This window comes from Scomber japonicus, chromosome 6 (genome assembly GCF_027409825.1).
Source record: "Scomber japonicus isolate fScoJap1 chromosome 6, fScoJap1.pri, whole genome shotgun sequence".
Lineage (NCBI taxonomy): Eukaryota > Metazoa > Chordata > Actinopteri > Scombriformes > Scombridae > Scomber > Scomber japonicus.
The window spans coordinates 7,849,673-7,869,672 of NC_070583.1; the positions used below are offsets into that span (position 1 = coordinate 7,849,673).

At 40.3% G+C, this 20,000-nt stretch overlaps 1 protein-coding gene across 1 annotated transcript in view; it reads left to right on the forward strand.

Annotated features, from left to right (window-relative positions):
• lrrc75a (leucine rich repeat containing 75A) overlaps positions 1–19,495 on the forward strand; it is a 72,073-nt gene extending 52,578 nt beyond the window's left edge. Inside the window, exons 4-5 of the mRNA XM_053321019.1 lie at positions 15,543–15,816; positions 18,893–19,495. Coding sequence (XP_053176994.1) covers positions 15,543–15,816; positions 18,893–19,495 — 877 coding nt within the window. The remainder of the gene's footprint in view (positions 1–15,542; positions 15,817–18,892) is intronic.
• Positions 19,496–20,000: the final 505 nt, after the last annotated feature.

A 20,000-nucleotide genomic window follows, 5' to 3' on the forward strand; every position in this document is an offset into this window, starting at 1 on the left:
TGCTTTGGCTTCCATCAATTGAGAAAATAGCTGCTGAAAGCTACACAATCAGCTAGTTGCCATTGTCTTTTGTTTGGTGCTGGGGGTGTGGTGTACAGTGGGTTTATCATAGCTTTTATGCCTATTGGGGTTGATGAGAGTGGAGAGGCTGACCCATACTAAATGTCTTATAGAACAGAAACAATGAGCTAAAAGCAGCTAAAAAGCCCTGTAGAGCTGCAGGATCAGGTGATACCGCTCCAATTTCTGCTCTACAAGTGATTCTTCCACATCACGTGATAATACAATGTTAAAATGGTTATGAAGAGAAAACAATCTATGAATTATGCCCTCAAAGTATCTACCATTTTTTCCCCATCAGCTATACTTTTCTTCCCTTTTAAAATAATAAAATACCAAACATGCAAAACATCCCATCACACATTAGTTTAGTGACATCTTGCAAAAAGCTCCCAATTTCTATCTTTGTCCAACACAACTAAAACCAATTCATATTCAATTCCCAGAATTTCTGAGGTTTCTATGGTTCAGCCCCTTGGAGTACAACAACAATGGGGGGTGTGTGTGGGTGTGTTGATCAGGGGGACTGAGGCCAAGTCCACACGTACCAAAACAATCTTTTCCCCTGCGTTTTCCCTGGCATCGTTTAAAGAATATTTGCGTACAAACGGATCCATCTCAACACGACTCAACATGCTACTTCATATTCCAGGCCTATAGGCGGCGCTGTTTCAGTTTCAGAAATTCACCAAAAACAAAGAGGAAGAGGCTATAAGAGGGATATAAGAGGTGGAAGGCTAAGCTCGAGGGGTGTGGCGATGACATCATCAAAACGCAGGTATGCGTCTTCACCATCCAAACGAACACTCAAGGGCTGCGTTTGCAAATTTTTTCACCCTGGGACCAGGTTTCAGAAAGCTTCGTTTTCAGGCAATGCGTTTACAGTATTCGTTTGGATGATCGGCCAAAACGATGCAAAACATATGCGTTTAAACCAAAAAGCGTCTCCGTGTGGATGGCCCCTTGAGTGTGAGAGGGTTTTGCAGCAGTCGGCCTACCACCCCACAGGGTGTAGCAGAATTAGGATATGTCCAGTAGCCACTGGTAGTATCTGGTGATACTGTTTCTTCCACTCTAGATCCAGGTGGGAAGGCTCGCCATGAACATCACTGGAAGATCCAAATCCAAGAAAACAACACAACAAAAAAAACTGATCTGTCGACAGACTGTCAGAGAAATTTCATAAAATTTAATTTCATTAAATTTTAACATATTAACATATAAAATTCAGTAAACAAAATATGCAACAGTACAATTAATATTTTACCCATTGGATAGTCAAAAAATGGAAAATAACTCATTTTTTGTAACCAAAATAGCTTCTCACCGCTTACAGTAAACAAATGAGTGCATACAATTAGCTCAATGAAGGTACAAATACAAATGAATACAAAATTTACATGAAAATTCATTTGGAAAGAAATGTGAATTTCTGACCAATCTCACTTTAAAGGCTGGGCACACTGACACAGAATGGCAGCGCTCAGAAAAAACAGTTTCTAAAAACCAAAAGCATATAAGAAGAGCACAAATACTTAACATAAACTCATAAATAAATTAGCTCTCGCCATAAATGAATTATAATAAATGAAAAGTCTTATAGTTAGCTGAATCACCTGCTCCACGGAGCTGTATGGCCAAAGCGCGTGAAAGGAGGCACAGACAGACAAAGCCAAATGGCTATTAGCTCGAGCTACTAGCGTTGCGGCTAGCGACTATGCTAATGCCGGTTTTTAGCAGTACTTTACTAGTACCGGACTAAAAGTGGACTTCAATATCACACAGCGTAAGCCTTATGTCTTCAATTTTCTCAGTTTTGTCACCCAACTTGTCTTTTCCGTTCACAATGCTCCGCCATTCATTCTTGCTCCTCTTTCCATACAGACTGGAAGAAAGAACGAAATACAGATGGGCACCCACAAGACAGGAGCAGGGGGCGGGACTCTCTGCATAAAAGAGTTACTGATTGGTCAACACTGGCTTGTCAATCTTTTCACAGATATCAAAGATCCTCTTTTTTAGATGATACTCATTACTCTGAGTTAAAATAAATGGACAATTGTCTCTAATTTGTTTCTCGTTTTGTTTTGTTTTTCCTCTCATTCTGGAACTCACTCTGTTATGTGGGTTACAGGTCACCTGGACAAGGGAGAACAATAGACCTGATTTTGGTGTTTGAGCTGATGAAGCATCTGGGCAAGTGGTGTCCAATTAGTGTCATGGATATCCGTGTATATGCTAACTGTTCTTCTATCTGAGCACTCCAGCAGCTTATTTCTCGTTCCTCTGTGTTTGAACTTGGCCTAATCAGTTTAATGAGATGCTGTTGTGATTGCTGGTAAGGTGACTTTGCATAAATAGTAGACAAAAATCTTTTATCCAAGTTGATTTTAGTAGTCAGTCATTTCTCTTGAAATATGTGAAATCTGCTTAATCAGATGGATAGTGCTTTACCATTTCCTGCTTAACGTCTAAGAAATGTTCCTCCTGCTCTATGCTACTTTTGTAAACCTGAAGACAGGGTGTTTTCTCACCTGTGCTGTCAGCGAATGTGAGAGGAGAGGAAAGAGAAGGCAGAAGGATACCTGACATCTTCAGCGTGTGCACACACCAGCTGACTGGGTGATAAATGATCTCTGGATCAGGCAGAATCACATGCAGGTCGTTAGAGCAGAAATAAAGACAAAATCTTCAACCATGCACAGATTATTAAGACCATTGCTCTAATAAATAAATGTAGCATCATTTTCTTAGCCTCTATCATCTCCTTCATTCACATTCCACATCTGAAGAGGACACTGGTGGACAAATGTAGTCACTTTGACCTGGATTCACCTTGTGAGTCTGTTTCAGGAAACAAGTGGGTGGTATCAGATTTTTCAGAGGAAGAGATCAAGCAGGGAGAGGAAAGTACTCACGTGGATTTGTGTTGTGTATGTGGATGGATGATATAGAGAGATACAGTCTGACAGGAACAGCCAGGGAGAGGATGACACAGGGATGGAGGTGAAACACAGTTAAGCCTCGAGGTGTCACAGTGAGACAAAAGTGGCATTTTCAGAGATGCGATATGAAAGTCCTTGTGTCTTTAACACAGGCTACATTTATAGGAGTAAGTGGAGGAGTAGCTTATGACTCATGAGATATTATTTTGTCAATGTGATAATTAGAGGCAATTAGGTCAGATATCAACTTGGGAGCACTAATCACTTCCTTAGCTCAAACTTTAGGATATTCAGCAATATGTGTCTAATTTGGCATGATGGCCCTTGAAATGGTGAAAAACAACAGACTGTATATAAAGATGGATGTATTGAGGTGTTACACCACGCAAATGGTTTGCACTGGAGCCAGTTTGAAGCCAGGATTTGCAGCTTATGGTGGGCACCATCTTTTCTGTTATAAGCCAGGATATTCCAAATAAGGAGTGTCCTTTCATACTCTAGAAACACTCCCTCCTACCTCCCAAGTTAAAGGTTGAATATGGAGAATGAGCAGAACACCGCCATCTAGTGTCTCGAGATCGTAGTCGCAACAACCAAAAATAATTCCAGCAGTCGGGTTGCCAGGTTCATTGCCGAGTGTGTCAATCGATCAGCCTGTGCCATGTCAAGTGATGAATCATACAGGGTAACGGCTAATTTCGACCAATTAATTTTACAACAGTATTTAACGTTAGCCAGTCTTCGACTGGAAGTCTTTCTTTGAGTGGTGTGTAATTGATTAGCTAGCTAGCTCCCAACTCAAAATGATTGCTTGTTTCTGTAGCCTGATCGGCGTGAGCAGACCAGTCAGTAAACTACACGATAACCCATAATGCATTTCGTTCCTACCCAAGCTGATATCAGCAGGCTGAAGTGGATCTTATTTTAGCTCTAACTCTGTAAATATACCACTTTATCCACATGTCTAACCTTTTTAGACCACTTTATCCACATGTCTAACCTTTTTAGGCGGGAAAGTAGCCATTTAGATCCACAATGTGACCCTATTTGTCCAAATAACATCTGCTTAAAGTTTTGTTCCTGCGAATTCGGAGCCACTCAAGTTAGCCGTAGCGAGTAACGCACTTTCGGTCATTTTCACAAAATAAAACACCCGTTGCCTTTTATTATTAAGAAAACCATAATGATAGAGTTGGTGCTTTTATTTTGAAAACAGGAATCGAACATACATAACATACTGTAACTGACTTGAAACCACCGAGGTACATTACATTGTAACACCAGTGGGAGTAGCAGTTAAACCTGGGGAGCGTACCTATGTTCCCTGATCGCGGCTAGCTCGGCGGCTAACTTGACTGCTAGCTCGGCTGCTAATTCGGCTGCTAACTCGGCTGCTAACTCAGCGGCTAACTCGGCGGCTAACTCAGCTAACTGGCTAACTGTAGATGGGATCATCCCTATGTTCCCCGGTCACATACAAAGCGGAGAACATAGGACCCGGGGAACATAGGGATGATCCCCTAATTATGTAGCAATACAGTCATACTTCACATCAAATTAAATAGGAGAAACTCCGCTACAAGCACGTCATTTTTACACATACCAAACACAACTCAAACACCAAGCATATTAATGTTCAAATATCAAAATCCGAATAGCGTCAGAAAGTCAACCCACTCTCCAAATTTCCATTGCTACCGTTTTGATACTTCATGGTACACAAACAAATAGCATCTCATATGAAAGCTAAGACCCTGGCGAGTTCAACAGTACCACTATTATTGCGCTAAAAACTCAGTGAACCAGCAGCCAAAGAATACAAAGGTAAACAACCACTTATTTACAGCGACTAACAGATATTCTGTCTTACCTTCGAAGTTTTGTGATGAAAAGTTGTACTTGAGAGCAAAAAACGCTGGTTTTAGTAAGTCCAACATGGCTGTGTTTCACCCAGTGCCAGCCTACAGTAGCTGCGCAGGAACAACAGACAACCCTGGCAACCCGCAATTCCGGCCGCTAATTGGCTGGTACAATGTACACAGAACGTGTCAGAACGTCATTGTCGAACCCGACAAAAAAATTCAAAAATATTAATTCAGACTACTTTTTTTTTTTTTTATGGAAAAGCAATACTTTCATTCTGTATTATTTAAAAAATATATATAGCTTTTAATAAATATTCTACATATTCAACCTTTAATACTAGCTTACTTTAAACACCAAGCAGTTCACACTGTTAAAGTCAATTTTTTTTAGGGGAAGTATCATAAACTAGCAACATTAAACTTCAAGGATTTCAAGGTTTTTATTGTCATTTCAACACATGTAGTTGTAAAAGAATGAAATTAAGAGTGTAATAAGGTATCAAATACAAACAAGAAACAGCATATCAAAATTGCAGTATAAATACGAAAACATGCCAGGTACTAATAATGGAAACTTTAAAAATTAAGAGTATAAATCTTTCTGAAAGTCATAGTTGCAGTAGCAAGAAGGCTAAGTGTATGCAGTACACAAGATACTTTGCAACCATGTAAACAGTAGTGATATAGTAAAGTGACTGCAGTGTTCATATTGGTTGGGGGACAGCGTAGTTAGTTCTGGGGGAGTCTAAAGACAGGAGAAGTCAGTGACAGCTTATCAGTCTCTCACAGCGATAAATTGGTGGTTCAGGACCTGAGGCTGAGTAGTCTCCTTCCTGGGAAGCGGACAAACAGTCCATGTCCAGGGTGCAAGGACTTCTTCATAATACAGAAGGCCTTTTTCCTGCACCTGCTGGTATAAATGTCACTGATGGCAGGCAGACTGTGCACAATGATCTTCTGCAGAGTCTTTACAATCCTACTGGCAGCGGGCCAGTTTTGTGGATGCTCTCCAACACACACCTGTAAAAGGAGGTGAGGCCTGGAGTGCCAAATCGAGCCCTCTCCAGCCTCCTCAAGAAGTAGGGTCAGACTGCCAAAACTCTCTACTTTTTCGCCCGAGTTCTCTGAATTTCTCACATGGATTCACAATAAAGGATTCACACTGAAGGACTTTTTAGATTTATTAAGCCCAGTTCAGACCAAAGAATACAAAAATTCAATACAATACAAAATTTTCTGGCAATCCATCCAATTGTTGTTGAACAATTTCAGTTATTGACCGACCACATGCTAGCATGGCTAAACAAACAACACTACATAAATCTGACAGCGATAAAGCACAAAGATGGTGTTCCTGCTTAAATATTGTAAATAATTATCCTTTTTCCCTGCATAAGACCAGTGTGGGGTCCATTCAGTACATTTTTTTTTCGGTCATGTAGCCATGTCCCAAGAGAGTTTTCACAAGATGTTAACGTTTTTTAATTAGCTAGCTAAATCTGATTTTGTCTGAAATCAAGGACCCATTTTTTTCTGCCAACATTATCATTAAGACAGAAAAGGTGGACAGGTATAGGAAGACAAATGGGCTTAACAAATTAACAAACAAATCAGTTACGTTTTGTAGTGAAAATATTAAGTTTGGTCAAGTGGTTAGAGCGCATGCCACATACGCAGCCGACCCCGGTTTGAATCCCGGCCGGAAGTCCTTGCATGTCACACACCCCCCCCCTCTCTCTCTTCCATGTTTCTTGTCTGTCTACTGCTAAATAAAGGCCAAGGTCTATGCCAAAACAAATCTATATTAAAAAAAATATATATATATATAAAGTTTACATCTGTGTCTCATATCAAGTTCTCCCTCCCAACATCCCACTGATTGTTGTTCAGACAGGGGTGGGTGACCTCTGTTCAGAGCAGGGGTATGTCCCTCTTTTTACAGCGTGGGATTCTGGTTCAAAGCCAAAGCCATCATGTGCTCTCTCATAGTCTCATCTGCTTTTTATTTGCTCACTCCTAGTCTTGCCTCTTTTTGTTTATTGCCTTAGAGTGAGCAGGCTAGAGTGATGTTGGAAAAAAAGTGCCATATTTCCCTCACATAGACAGAGGGGAGGGGTGAAGCATGGGAAACAAGTCCACAAACATTTCCATCGTGCTGGCAACACGAGATGAAAGGCAGCATTTGGAGATAGTCCACAGGTTGAGATGTGTGTGATTTTACTTTCTGGATTCATGCAAACTCTTTTGTGTGTGTGTTTCCTGTTGAGTGGAGAGTCCAGACAGACAGAGCAGTACAGGGAGAGGGGAGCCCCAGCTGAGCATGGGAGGAGAATATGAGCCGTAACAATTAGATCAGTGGTTTCAAACCACGTGTAATGGAAAGCCAAGAGCACAGATGCACCAGCTGTGTTAACTAATTAGCACACTTTCACTCAGAGAGGAAATGGGCTATTGCGTGGAGTTGGGTTGGTGCAGAAACCTCTAGGGCCTCTGTGGGAAATGGTTTGAGACCACTTACCCAGACAGTGAGGGGTAGCCTCATCAGCCTTGAGGTGTTTTCTCTGTTCATTTGCATTTACTTGGAAGACTAGACTCTTTTCAAAGTTTTTATTAAACACATATTAATAGTACATATATTGAGTGGGTGAAAACAGGTGGTCAAAAGCTTTATTTTCTTGTCAACTGTTACATGTAGAACCCTCCATCTACATTACAGTGCAAGAACTACTTTCTGTTATGTTGTAAAGGAGTGATACAATTTATTATACTTGTAATTAATGATACACATTTTAAATATTAAGTAAATGTTGGTTTTTGATGTATTGTGGCAGACTTAGCTAAATGAATGGTGTTTTAAATTTCTCTTACCATCATCAAATTCCATAAAAAGACCAAAACCAATATTGATGTAGTCAATAGTTTAACCTTAACCTGTCTGTGGGCCCCAAACCCTTGCCATTACAAACACCTTTTGCAGATTTCCATCATTCTGAAAAATATATACAGTACTGTGCAAAAGTAGGCAAGTGTGAAAAAATGGTGTAAACTAAGAATGCTTTCAAAAATTAAAGTGTAGTTTATTTTCATCAAATAACACAATGCAGTGAATGAACAGAAGATAAATCTAAATCAAATCAATATTTGGTGTGACCAACCTTTACCTTCAAAACAGTATCAATTCCTCTAGGTACAGCTGGTAGGATGTCCAGAACTAAGAACTAACCACAGATCTTCTCACATGCTCAGTCTTGCCATACTGTATGACCTGTGACAGGAAACTTGTCTTCCACAACCTCACCTTGGTAATAGAGTTTTGCTGTTCCTCGCCCTGTTTCTATTTTAGTTAATGACTGTGTTACAACCTACATGTGAAATTGATGATCATTAGCACCTGTTTGGTATAACTGGTTGATTATACACCTGACTATAATCCTACAAAAAATGATGAATAGATGTTGGTTTGAAGGCAAAGGGTAGTAACACCAAATATCAGTTTTATTTCGACTTTTCTTTTGTTTGCTCTCTTTGCATTTTGTAAATTGATAAAAATAGTTTATTTTACAGCATTTTTTCACACCTGCCTAAAACGTTTGCACAGTACTATATGTACATATCATAATGTTTGTTAGTGCTGCTTTGTGTATGATAATGATCTGATTGATTGAAACATTGCACAGAAACATTTTGCCATGATATCTCAGCCCCAGACTCATTAGTTAATCTGTAAAAATATTACAAATATCCTCATGTCATTGTTTAAAGTATATAAACTATAGTCAATATTCTATATTAACAGTGGATTCAATGACTGTGTAATATGTAAGGGATCACTTTTAGAAACAAACCACAGTTTCCCCAGCTTTACATAACTTTGAACATCTTATTGTTTTGATATTATAGCTACATCTTTACCGATTTGATTAACCCTCAGAGCTTTCATTAATGTTGTTTCCACCAGCCGTGGCAGACGTGGGATGTAGAGCGGGCCTTCCACTAAGCGCAGGTTTGGTGGCTGGTCCATGTGTCGAAATGTCCTTGAGCAAAACACTGAACCCCAAGTGGCCCCAGATGGTTTAGTCAGCACTTTGCATGGCTGCTCTGCTACTATCGACACATGTTTGTGTGTGTGTGTGTGTGTGTGTGTGTGTGTGTGTGTGTGTGTGAGTGTGTGTGTGTGTGAGTGAATGGGTGAATGAGAGGCAAAAATTGTAAAGCACTTTGTGCGTTATGGTAGAAAGGCACTATATAAGTGCAGTCCATTTCCCATTTATCATTTCCAGCAGCAGCAGTAAGCAGCTGTTGACAGAGAAAAAGCTTTCATGATCCCATTGCACACACTGATCAGCAACCAAAAGGTACACTGACAAAATTAGTGGAATCAGAGCTAAAGTGTAAATGAATATTTAACTCATATTTGGCAGTTGGTCAGAAACAGGACTCCAAAATATTCTGTGCACTCTGAATGAAAAATGGTTTGTTAACATATGCGCCATATCCACTTTATAATGTGGTAATAGATCAGTAGCAGTGCAGTGAATGGCAAAGACAACTATACATAAACTTCATAGACTTCCAAAAGGCTTTCGACAGCATCCATCGCGATAGCCTCTGGAAGATTGTGAGAAGCTATGGAATTCCCTCCCACATAGTTAACATTATACAACAATTCTATAACAGCTTCACATGCTCAGTAGGAACAAACACCACCAGCTTTCTAGTTGAATCCGGAGTTCGCCAAGGATGTGTGATGTCAGCGCTACTCTTCAATCTTGCTATAGACTGAGTCATGAGAAAAGCAACAGCAGACAAGTCAAGAGGGATTCGATGGACCCTCCATTCCAGCATCGAAGACCTTGACTTTGCGGATGACCTAGCCCTTCTATCGCATACGCACACACATCTGCAGGAAAAGACAGACAGATTACAACACTATGGTCAACAAGTTGGACTAACCATAAATACCAATAAAACTAAAATAATGGCTATCAACACCAATACACCAACACATATAAAAATTGAGGATCAGATCCTAGAAAATACTGACAACTTCACTTACCTGGGAAGTATCATCCACCATGATGGAGGAACAAACCAAGACATTAAAAACCGGATCAACAAAGCACGTACAGCCTTCATAAAACTTAAGCAAATATGGAAATCAAGCCAATCCAAAACAAAAACAAAACTCAGAATATATCAAAGTTGTGTACTGTCAACGCTACTGTATGGTGCAGAATGCTGGAAGACCACAGAAAGCGACATACGCAAACTATCCACCTTCCACACATCATGCCTGCGAAAAATCCTGCATATATTCTGGCCCAACACCATCTCAAACAATAAACTTCTCAACATTACCAAACAAGACAACATGTACAATATAATCACAAAGCGAAGATGGTCCTGGATTGGCCATGTCCTCAGGATGGACGCCGACGCTATCCCAAGAGTCGCACTCCATTGGACCCCAGAAGGCAAAAGAAAGAAAGGGAGGCCTAAAACGACGTGGCGTAGGACCATAGAGAAGGAACTCCAACAGCACCACCAGAGCTGGGGAACCATTGCAAAGACAGCTAAAGACAGACAGAAGTGGAGGGACTTTGTTGCTGCCCTATGCGCCAACCGGCGCGACGGGGATAAGTGAAGAGAATAGATCAGTGTTGAGCTTTCAGCTAGTTCTGCTGTCCCAGTAAGCCAAAAAACATCAATTTCTACAGTTAACACATTGTCCCATACATTGTTACTGTTCTTTTCCACTTAATGCTAATGTTTCATTTTGAAATGTGACCTTTTCCTTCTGAGAGGTTCCAAGTGCATCCCAGGTTACAGGGAACAGCTGTTGCAGGTAATGAAATATCCAGATTTCCCACAGGAGATGTATTAAGTTAGTGGCAATGACAACAAAGCAACAGGAATAACCTAATTACATTAAATTCTTTGAAAACGTCATTACTGTTTTTTATTGGCCAGTTTGGATTAATGTGCAAAAAATATAGTAGATGCTGACAGATGACAAAGGGGTAGATTTGTAACTTTAGATAAATCATTTGAGATAAAACATATCTTTTCAACTTTTTTACGAGGGTTCCTGCTTTGACCATTAAGTGCTTTAGGGACTTCGACCAAAGTTTTGTTTTTGGAACATTTATACTTGAGATCTAAGTAATTGTGAAATAAATTGCAGGAACATCTTGAGGTCCCCTGAGATATCCGGTTGTGAATTCTTGTTGAGAGATTTCTTCAAATCCCATCACAGAGTAGGAGGTCTATAATAGACAAACACAGAAGTGATGTGAAAGGGGCATAAATCACATGATGACTATCCAGACTGTTGACATATTATCAGTCTTGTCAAGGCTAACAGCTGCACAGAGTTGATTGGAAAAAATATATATACTGTCTGTCAGCCAGCACAAACATCTCTTTCCTGTGTTGTCATCTTGTTAGTTGGAGTCAGAAGGAAAAGGAATTTGGATATGGGCCAAACAAACAAGTCGGAATTCCACCATGCTGAAGTCACCACATGTGACACAGTAACATATACAGTGTAGTTTTTGGTGGTATACAACAAGTGGTGTGTCAGGTTGTAGAGGGACTTGAGCTTTGTGGACTATCCTGAGCTCCACAAATTCCACATACTTCAAAACTGATATTATTAAATATCCCCAAACCACCTTGCTACCGACTGATTTGTCATCATGTTTTGATTTTAAAGGTTTCATATTATATGAGGCGGGATAGTTGTCCGAAAGGTCTTAAACATCTTGGAAGTAGCATTTGACATTTGACATTTGGCAAGCTCATCACAATGTCCAACTAAACCATCTCCATGACAACAGAACAAACTCCATGACAGCTGTGAAGGCCACAAGATGTGGCTCAAAGCTCCACAAAAAGTGTCAATTTAAGTACATGCACAGTGTAATTTAGAATAATTTTAACATGTCTTGTAATATACACATCGCCTTAAGTTGAGCTGAATTTGACAGCAAGAAGAGGGAGGGTGGTTTCTGTCCTCATGAACTCACATACTGTAGCTATATGCTGCTGCTGTCTGAGGTGATGATGGTGTACTTTTTCCAGTGTGACCATGGCAACCACAGAAACTACTGGGAGAAACCATAAATTAACTGATTTCACCAGTTGAGTTTCCAAATTTCTGTTTTGTTCACCAGCATAGCACAAACATATCAATGAAGTCCAACAGGCTTGGAGGAATGTCAAAGTCTGATGAACCAATAAATGATATGACACTAGTTAGCAAAACATGTATAAATTATGTTCACTTTCTCATTCAAGTGAATGGGATGGTGTGTCCAGACTTTTCCCCGGTACTGCACATGATGAGATAATACTAGGTGGACAGCAGCAGCCTGTGGTGTATGGTACAGGTTGTTAGTAGGATCAGAAGTAGTTGAGTGGCCTGCTGCCATCAGTCAAAATATAGATGATGTTGCCTGGCAGCAGACAACAACAACCACTCACTGTCTGGAAGCACTTTAAGGTTATGAGACACTATAGATCTGACAGGATATGCTTCAGAAGCCGACCAGCACTGTGACAGCCTGTGCCGTGGGAGCTGCAAAGTCAAATAATTCCCTATAAGTTCACCACTATGAGCAATGCTTCTCACAGCACACAATACAAATATCGATTATATTACTTAAAGTTTACCACAGCATTTCCAAGCAGATTTCCCTGCCCTTGCTAGTAGGCAAGCCCCCGTTTTCTAGCACGGCCAATCAGGTCTTTTCCACAACAGACATATTATATTCTCCCAGTAGGAAAAGCACAGGTGTTATTAATAACACTAACGATGGCTCTGTTCGAATTAAATATGCCAGTAAGTCATGACAGTGTGACAGTGAGCCAACATGAACAATATCAGCAGGAGCCAGTTCCCCCAGCTGTTCCTAAGTTTATATAACTAGGCTAGCTTACATTGTAACTAGGCTATAACTTGAGTGAAGATTTTGCATTTTGCGTCATTAAATTGAAACCATTTGCACTAAACAGTTCTTAGCAATTACTAAACATTTATACCCTCTAACTGCCAGCTGAATCTGTTGCATACGTATAGCTGAATGAACCAACTCACAAAACTAAGCACTAGAACTTAGCTTGCTAATCATTCATGCTATAGACTGAGCAGTGAAAGAGGTAGTGTGGAATATGGTTGACATTTTTGGCCTAACATTTTACATTCCACAGAAAAAAATGTAATATATAATAACTTTATGATGTTAGCCTTATGTAAATGTCAAAATACCTTTGGTTAGCTTAACTAAATCTGATATTTCCCTCTTACTATAGATTGAATGAATACTACTAATTCTAAAACACACACATTTCTTCAGGTATGCAGATATAAATAAAACAAAGTGCTATATTACAGAGTATTGCCAGTGAAGTGTATTATATCTTCTACTAAAACTGTTTCTAATGGTACGGTTCCTTCCCGTTCACATAGTTGGTTGCTTGTGATTGGATTTACACATTACTGAAGTGTTTACCAGATGAAACATTTATTAAGTTTTAATAATGGAATTAGATTTAGTCAATTGATTGATTGAGTTTGAAACTAGTTAGTAGTTATTAAGAGCTTGGACCCTGAACCTGAATCATCCATCCTTCATTGTATTATTTACGCCTGTGAACTACTAGCCTTGAGAGCAGGTGTATAGGATAATGGGCTAGTGAGGGGCAGGAGTGCGGGTGGGCGGAGAACCAGGAGACTGGAAAAAAATGAGAATACACTGAAGGAATTACATGATGAGGGGTTAGTAATTAGACAGGAGTGGAGGACTAAGCAAATGATTGTAATGTGATGAAGAGGCTGCTGTCTCCATGACAGCGCTGACTTAAAGTTCATAACCTGTTTTGCTTCTTGATTACAATGTAGTGACAGTATATTCCCAAGTATGTCAATTTTGCATGTGACCTTTGCAATGCAATTTACGACATCTAAACAAAGCTAATTGTGAAATAATATAAAAAATCAACAAGCCTGAGCCAAACAATGTTGGTGATCAGATTGGCAGGCAGTTTTGTTGACAGTTCTATGCTTTTACCCCCCAAAACCAAACCACCAATATAGCACAGTGACAGATCATTCCCAGTACCCCTTGGGAGAGTGAGGAAACATTTTTGTAAGGTTAAATTTGACCCAGGATCTTCCCCTTTGCTGTGGGCTCCTCTGGCTTAAATTCTGGTATGTGAATAGATAAATATATTCAGCTGATGTTAACTGTTGAATACTACAGTAAACCTGTGGCCAGCTGTATTGTGATCAGAGGTGTAGGTCTTTGCCGCAGCTTTTGTTCTGTCAATGTAAAACAGACTTGATGTGTGTGGGTTAATCCTAAATGATGTACTTTGTGTGTGTGTCCCTAAACCTCTTTTGCATGAGTATGCTATTTGTGGGTGATAATTGGCATTGGCCCTCATGCCCAGTGTCTATTACAAGTATTGTTTTCATTCGTAAGCTTGGAAAAATTGAACTTCTGATCTCACTGTTTCTTTTTTTATGAACTACACCCCTGGTTAATTCTCTGCCAAATCCAGGCACCCCACTGTGTTTATTTTTAGCTTGGACCATGTGGTTGGAAAGTATAGCTTTAAGTCCTTTGCTTCACGGCAACCATTTTTCATTCCCCAAACTTGAGTTTCTTAAGCTCTAAATCCCCTTAGTGTCTTTCTGTCTTTGTCAGTGCATCCCCAGAGCTCTCTTTAGCTGCAGTATTTGTAGTTCTCAAGGGTACTGTGTTCATGTAGTTTCCATTAGCTGCTGAAACACAATGCATACTCTGTGTACATTATCCGGTGCAGTGTGGGTTCTTAATTTGTCTTTGTCTCTGTGTTTATTCTTCATCACATATGGGCTTTTAAGGACTGATTATGAAGACCTGAGATTTTAATTTGTTTCAAGCTAGTAGGTGGACATTGAATTTGGATTGTTATGTCTATTACTGCAAACATTTAGAGCACACATTAAATTCCCAACCCACCCCACACACCCTATATGTCCACAATTAAATACATAACACAAGCAGTAGGTTTTAACATACATGAACATACAGTACATGTTGACACTTTCATTCACACATACTCACATTATTAAGAACAACTAAAAATAGACTGAAAATGCGTTATAAAATGAGTTAGAGATACAATCAGTGCTCAGAATAATGAATGTCAACAGGGTGATGAGAAAATAACACTTTATTGTGAACTGTGCCCATAATTAAGGATATTAAGAATATTACCAGCTCGAAGTGTTTCTTGGGTTGGTTTATAATATTCAGAGGGTCTGCTCTAAACTGGGTGCATTAATCAGAACAAACATTCACAGCAAGAAACAGACAACCCATCGCTTCATGCATTGTGTGTGATCTGGAGCTGTCGTGACTTCCGTGCTCTTCACAGTGAATTAATCGCAGTCAGTGGGCCACAAATATGGAAGTAGAAACAGTATCAAGTTTCCACCTTGTCACTTTGAAAAGTGTGAAGTTTTATGTGATTGGTGGAGGTGGTTAATGTTGCAGAATGTGGGATGTTGCTGTATAGAATACATACATAGAACACAGAAGTTTCAAAAAAGGAAAAAAATGTATCAACTTAAACAGCAGTATAATGTCTACAACTTTTGCTTTTTTCATGTGTTTGTATGCAGCCTGAAGGCAGTGCTGTCGGCCTCACCATCCACTGGTGCATTGGATCTGTCCGGTATCCCTCTGACAGCTCGGGACATGGAGCGTCTGTGCTCGCACCTGCAGCGCCACGCCTCCAACGTGATCAGCTTGGAGCTGGGCTTCACCGAGCTGACCGACGAGGCGTTCCTCCTGCTGCTACCCACTCTGGCTGTTCTTCCTCACCTGGAGACCCTGGCACTGAATGGAAACAGACTGACCAGAGCTGTTCTGAAGGAGCTGACCGATGCCCTGAAGGTCAGAAACTCACTATTGATGTAAACAAATAAGACCTATTGCTTTTAGTTGCAAAGGATGGTATCTCTCCTTACTGAAGAGGACATACTTTTCCATGAGCTTTTAACCCATTTCACTGTCTATGGCAAAACCTCAAACCATATTAAAATCATGTATTTATCATTTGTGATGTCATTTTGCAAATTTAAATTTGGCCAATGGGAGGAAGACTGAGTGGTGCTGTGTGAGTGGGAGAAACAAGCAGCAGTTTGATGTGCAAGAACAAATATCAGTTGAGTAAACCCATCCAACAAAATATACTTCTCTTTGAACATTAATCTTTTTTAAATAAATAATTAGCTCACCACCCAAACAGCAGAAGCAGATTAGCAGTGACATTAAATAAGTCTGAATATACTAGAAAATATACACTAAAATAAACAATACATTTATTAATAAGTTCTGTGTGTGTATCCAAAGCTTTATGTATCTTACCGTGTCATAGAGCTCCATTGTTGTCTGAAAGCTGTTAAAAATATGTCAGTGAGACACACAGTTGTACAGTATGACCTGTTCCTTCATTACCATGAACACACACTGTAGTTTATTTTGAGTCAACCCCACACAAACACACACACACACACATACACACACACACACACACACACACACACACACACACACAATTCCTGGTGCCATAAATACTCACTAGCGTACAAAATGTGTGTTAATGTGCAGCTGAAAATAGTCTCAATCAAAAACACCATTTATTCCTGTTTGACTGTTTCTAAAAATAAAAAAAATACAGTGCCCAGTTGTTAAAGGATAATACTTGGCCTTTAATTTGTCCAGTTTGTATGAAATACTTGCAAATAATATTGACATTCTAATTAACCTAAGCAGTGCTTTGTGTCTTGTGATAATTAGCAAGTGTTAGCATTACTGCCATTAGAAACTCTCATGTAACTGTCCAGTTTGAAATACCCTGAAGATCATTTAAAGACACTTAGACTCTTCTTAACTACCTGGATGAAAAAATATTCTGTTCATTGCACAATAAAAAGATTGCGACTGTTTCCTATCCAGTGTTGGGGTAGTTACTCAAAAAAAGTAATTCATTACTAGTTACTAGTTACTTCTGTAAATTGTAATGAGATTACTTTACTAGTTACTGGATTTGAAAAGTAACTTCACTACTTATTACTTTACTTTCCTATTTCCGTGTAGATACATGGAAAAACATCACTTAGTCTGCCCACATAGTGTTTATTGTATACAAAATGGCATGTAAAACCATATGAAAGAACACTATCCCTGTCTTCACAAAGAAATATGCCTCACTGTAAAAGCCACAAATAACAGCTTAAAGGAGGCTATAGTGGGGTCAATGAACACACAAGTTTCAAAACACAGGCGTCAATGAAAGTGGTCAAAGAAAAATATAAACATAAAGGTCACTTTATCCCATAAAATAAAACAGAAATGCACTTAAGCCCATAAAAAGGAAACAGAAAATGCAGGGTCGCGGGTATTTTATCTAATATTTTTCTAAACCTGGGCGATTCAATGGTCGACAGGGGAAGCATGTCTTCTACAATGAACCCTGCAACTAGCCTGTTAATTTCTTTTTGTGTTACCTGCTGCGCTCCAAGACTTGACAAAAGCTTAGCTTGTTTAGGCGGGGTCGGCTGCTCAGTGACTCCTTCAAATGACCGACGAGCAGGATCTTTGGCCACAAGTTTTGTATTGCCATGCTGCGCTGACAAATGCTTAGACAGGTTGCTCATTGACGTGGCAGCAGTTGAAAAACACTTGTCGCCAGGGCATAGAGTGCATTTCACACGGATATTTTTGTCTTTTCGAGAAATAAACTGGAAGTAATGTGCATATCGTCACTGGCCAAAACCCCTATCTCCTTCTCCAGCGTCTCCATCTCCATCTCCAATTCCCTGCTTATCACCGGCAGCGACGTCACTCAAATCAAATCGATCTCCATGACAACAGTGCACTGCCCAGGCAAGCACACACACAAGCAACGCGCATGCACACACGCCACTTAACAGATCAGAACTTTACACACAGGCAAACAAGGCAGGGTAACGCAGAAAAGCACGTTACTATAGTCTAGTAAAGTAGTATAGTTACCGATATTTTTAGTGTAATGCGTTACTTTACTTAGTTACACAAAAAAGTAATATCGTTACTGTAATCCGTTACTTTGTAACTCGTTACCCCCAACACTGTTCCTATCCATGTAGTCAGCAGACAGCTATCTTTGGTTTGAGACACATGCTGTGTAAATGAGGTTTAGCGTGTTAGAAAGCTAGCAGTAGCAAGCTAGTGTTAATGCTAGTGTTAGTAAACTAGCATTAGCATTTGCGTTATCATTCACAGTACCAAATCATTACAGACTGCTAAATTAACCCAATAAACCTACTGATAACTTATATGTGACAACAGTATGGTGGTGTTTAGTGCAAAAAACATGTATAATGCATTTGTATAAAGTGGTGATCATGTTCACTGTAGTTACAACGTCTTGAGCTGCATTGCGAAGATGTTGAGAATGAGAAGTGTCAATTTTTCCACACTCAACTTTTTGACCATTTTGAGAGCACCATCCGGGTACTTACAGTGTACTGAATTTTTCCATACTTCTCAGTGTGAACGCACGTATTCACTCAGAATATTAAGTGTAAGTACACAAGTACAAGATCTGAGACACAGCAACAGTTCTCAAAATTTCCTCAGTAGATACCAATAGGCTTGTTGTCGAAGGAAGTTGAAAAGTATTGAGAGTTGTACTAACACATTGTTGGTTTTGGTATTTTCATGAGATTACTTCTGTATGAAAAATATGGAATTTTGTCAGCTTTGTCCATTAAAATCATTTGAAAAGTTTTTTCTTTCCTGCCATTCAATGGTATTATCAAGAATGGTGGAGTGCGATGAAAAAATCTACTCATAATAGTGTGTGTTGAGGCTGACAATCTTTTTGACAGTTATCTCATTTGTTTGCTGTAATCCTCTTAAAATAAGATGAGCAACTAGTGATGATGATCTTGTTATTAAAGTGTGTTTATATTTTTTCTCATAGGATCCAGGCAGTTTCCCCAGCGTGACATGGATTGACCTTGGCAACAATGTGGACATCTTCTCCCTGCCGCAGCCTTTCCTGGTCAGTCTGAGGAAGCGCTGTCCAAAGCAGGGCAACCTACCCACCATCCTGGAGTTCGGAGAGAGTCAGGCCAGCGACCCACCCGAGAGGCTGAGGGGTCTTGGGGAGGAGGAGGAGACCGATGACACAAACCGCACCGAGAGCATGGGTGACCTCCGGTCAGAAGTGGAAGAGGAACTGGATGGAGACATGGAGATAGAGGACATGATGGAGGAGCTGCTGGACTTTGATAGGGAGGTGCAAGGGAAGGAGGAAGAAGAGGAGAGCATGTGGACCATGGAGGAGCAGAGGAAAGTGGGGAGGGGGAGGAGGAGGAGGAGGACAGGGGAGGAGGAGGAGGAGGAGCAGAGGAAAGAGCAGGTGGGGCAGAAGGCAGTGATGGACGAGGATGACGACGACACAGAGAGCCGCTCCTCCAGACTGTCCTGCTCCAGCCAGTCACAACACTCCTCCGCAGCCACCGAGCCAATGAGAGTAGAGGAGGACGACTTGAACGACGACCAATCAGACCACTTGACCTGATTGCTGCTCCCTGCTCCGCTCTGCTTATATTTCCCCTCCTGTGTCGAGTCGTGTCTGGAAGGAGGCGAGAGGACTTTTGTCTCCAGCAGAGGCTGACTGAGCGTGCTCGAAGCTGAAAGTCACACAGGCTGCAGCGTTGGAAGGATGTCATCCATTGAACATGCTTATTCAATACTCCACTCCACTGATCAGATTTGTGAGCAGCCACCACAGTGTTCAGACACTGACAGAGTGACAGCTGAAGCTCAGTGACTATGTGACTGCAGCCGCTGACTGTAATGTGAGAAGACAATCCCCTGCAGGACGTCCGTCTGTCATAACTGCCTGTCGTTTCAAAGTCTGACTAGACTAAGGATGCTAATGCATAGAATAGACTGATTAATTATATCACCTGAGACTTTTATGTATAACTGGGAATGTTTATCTTTATTCAGGTCCTTCCTCCTTGTAACCATGGTAATACCTACATGTGCCTGTAACACGTCCCGTTACCGGTTAAGAGTGT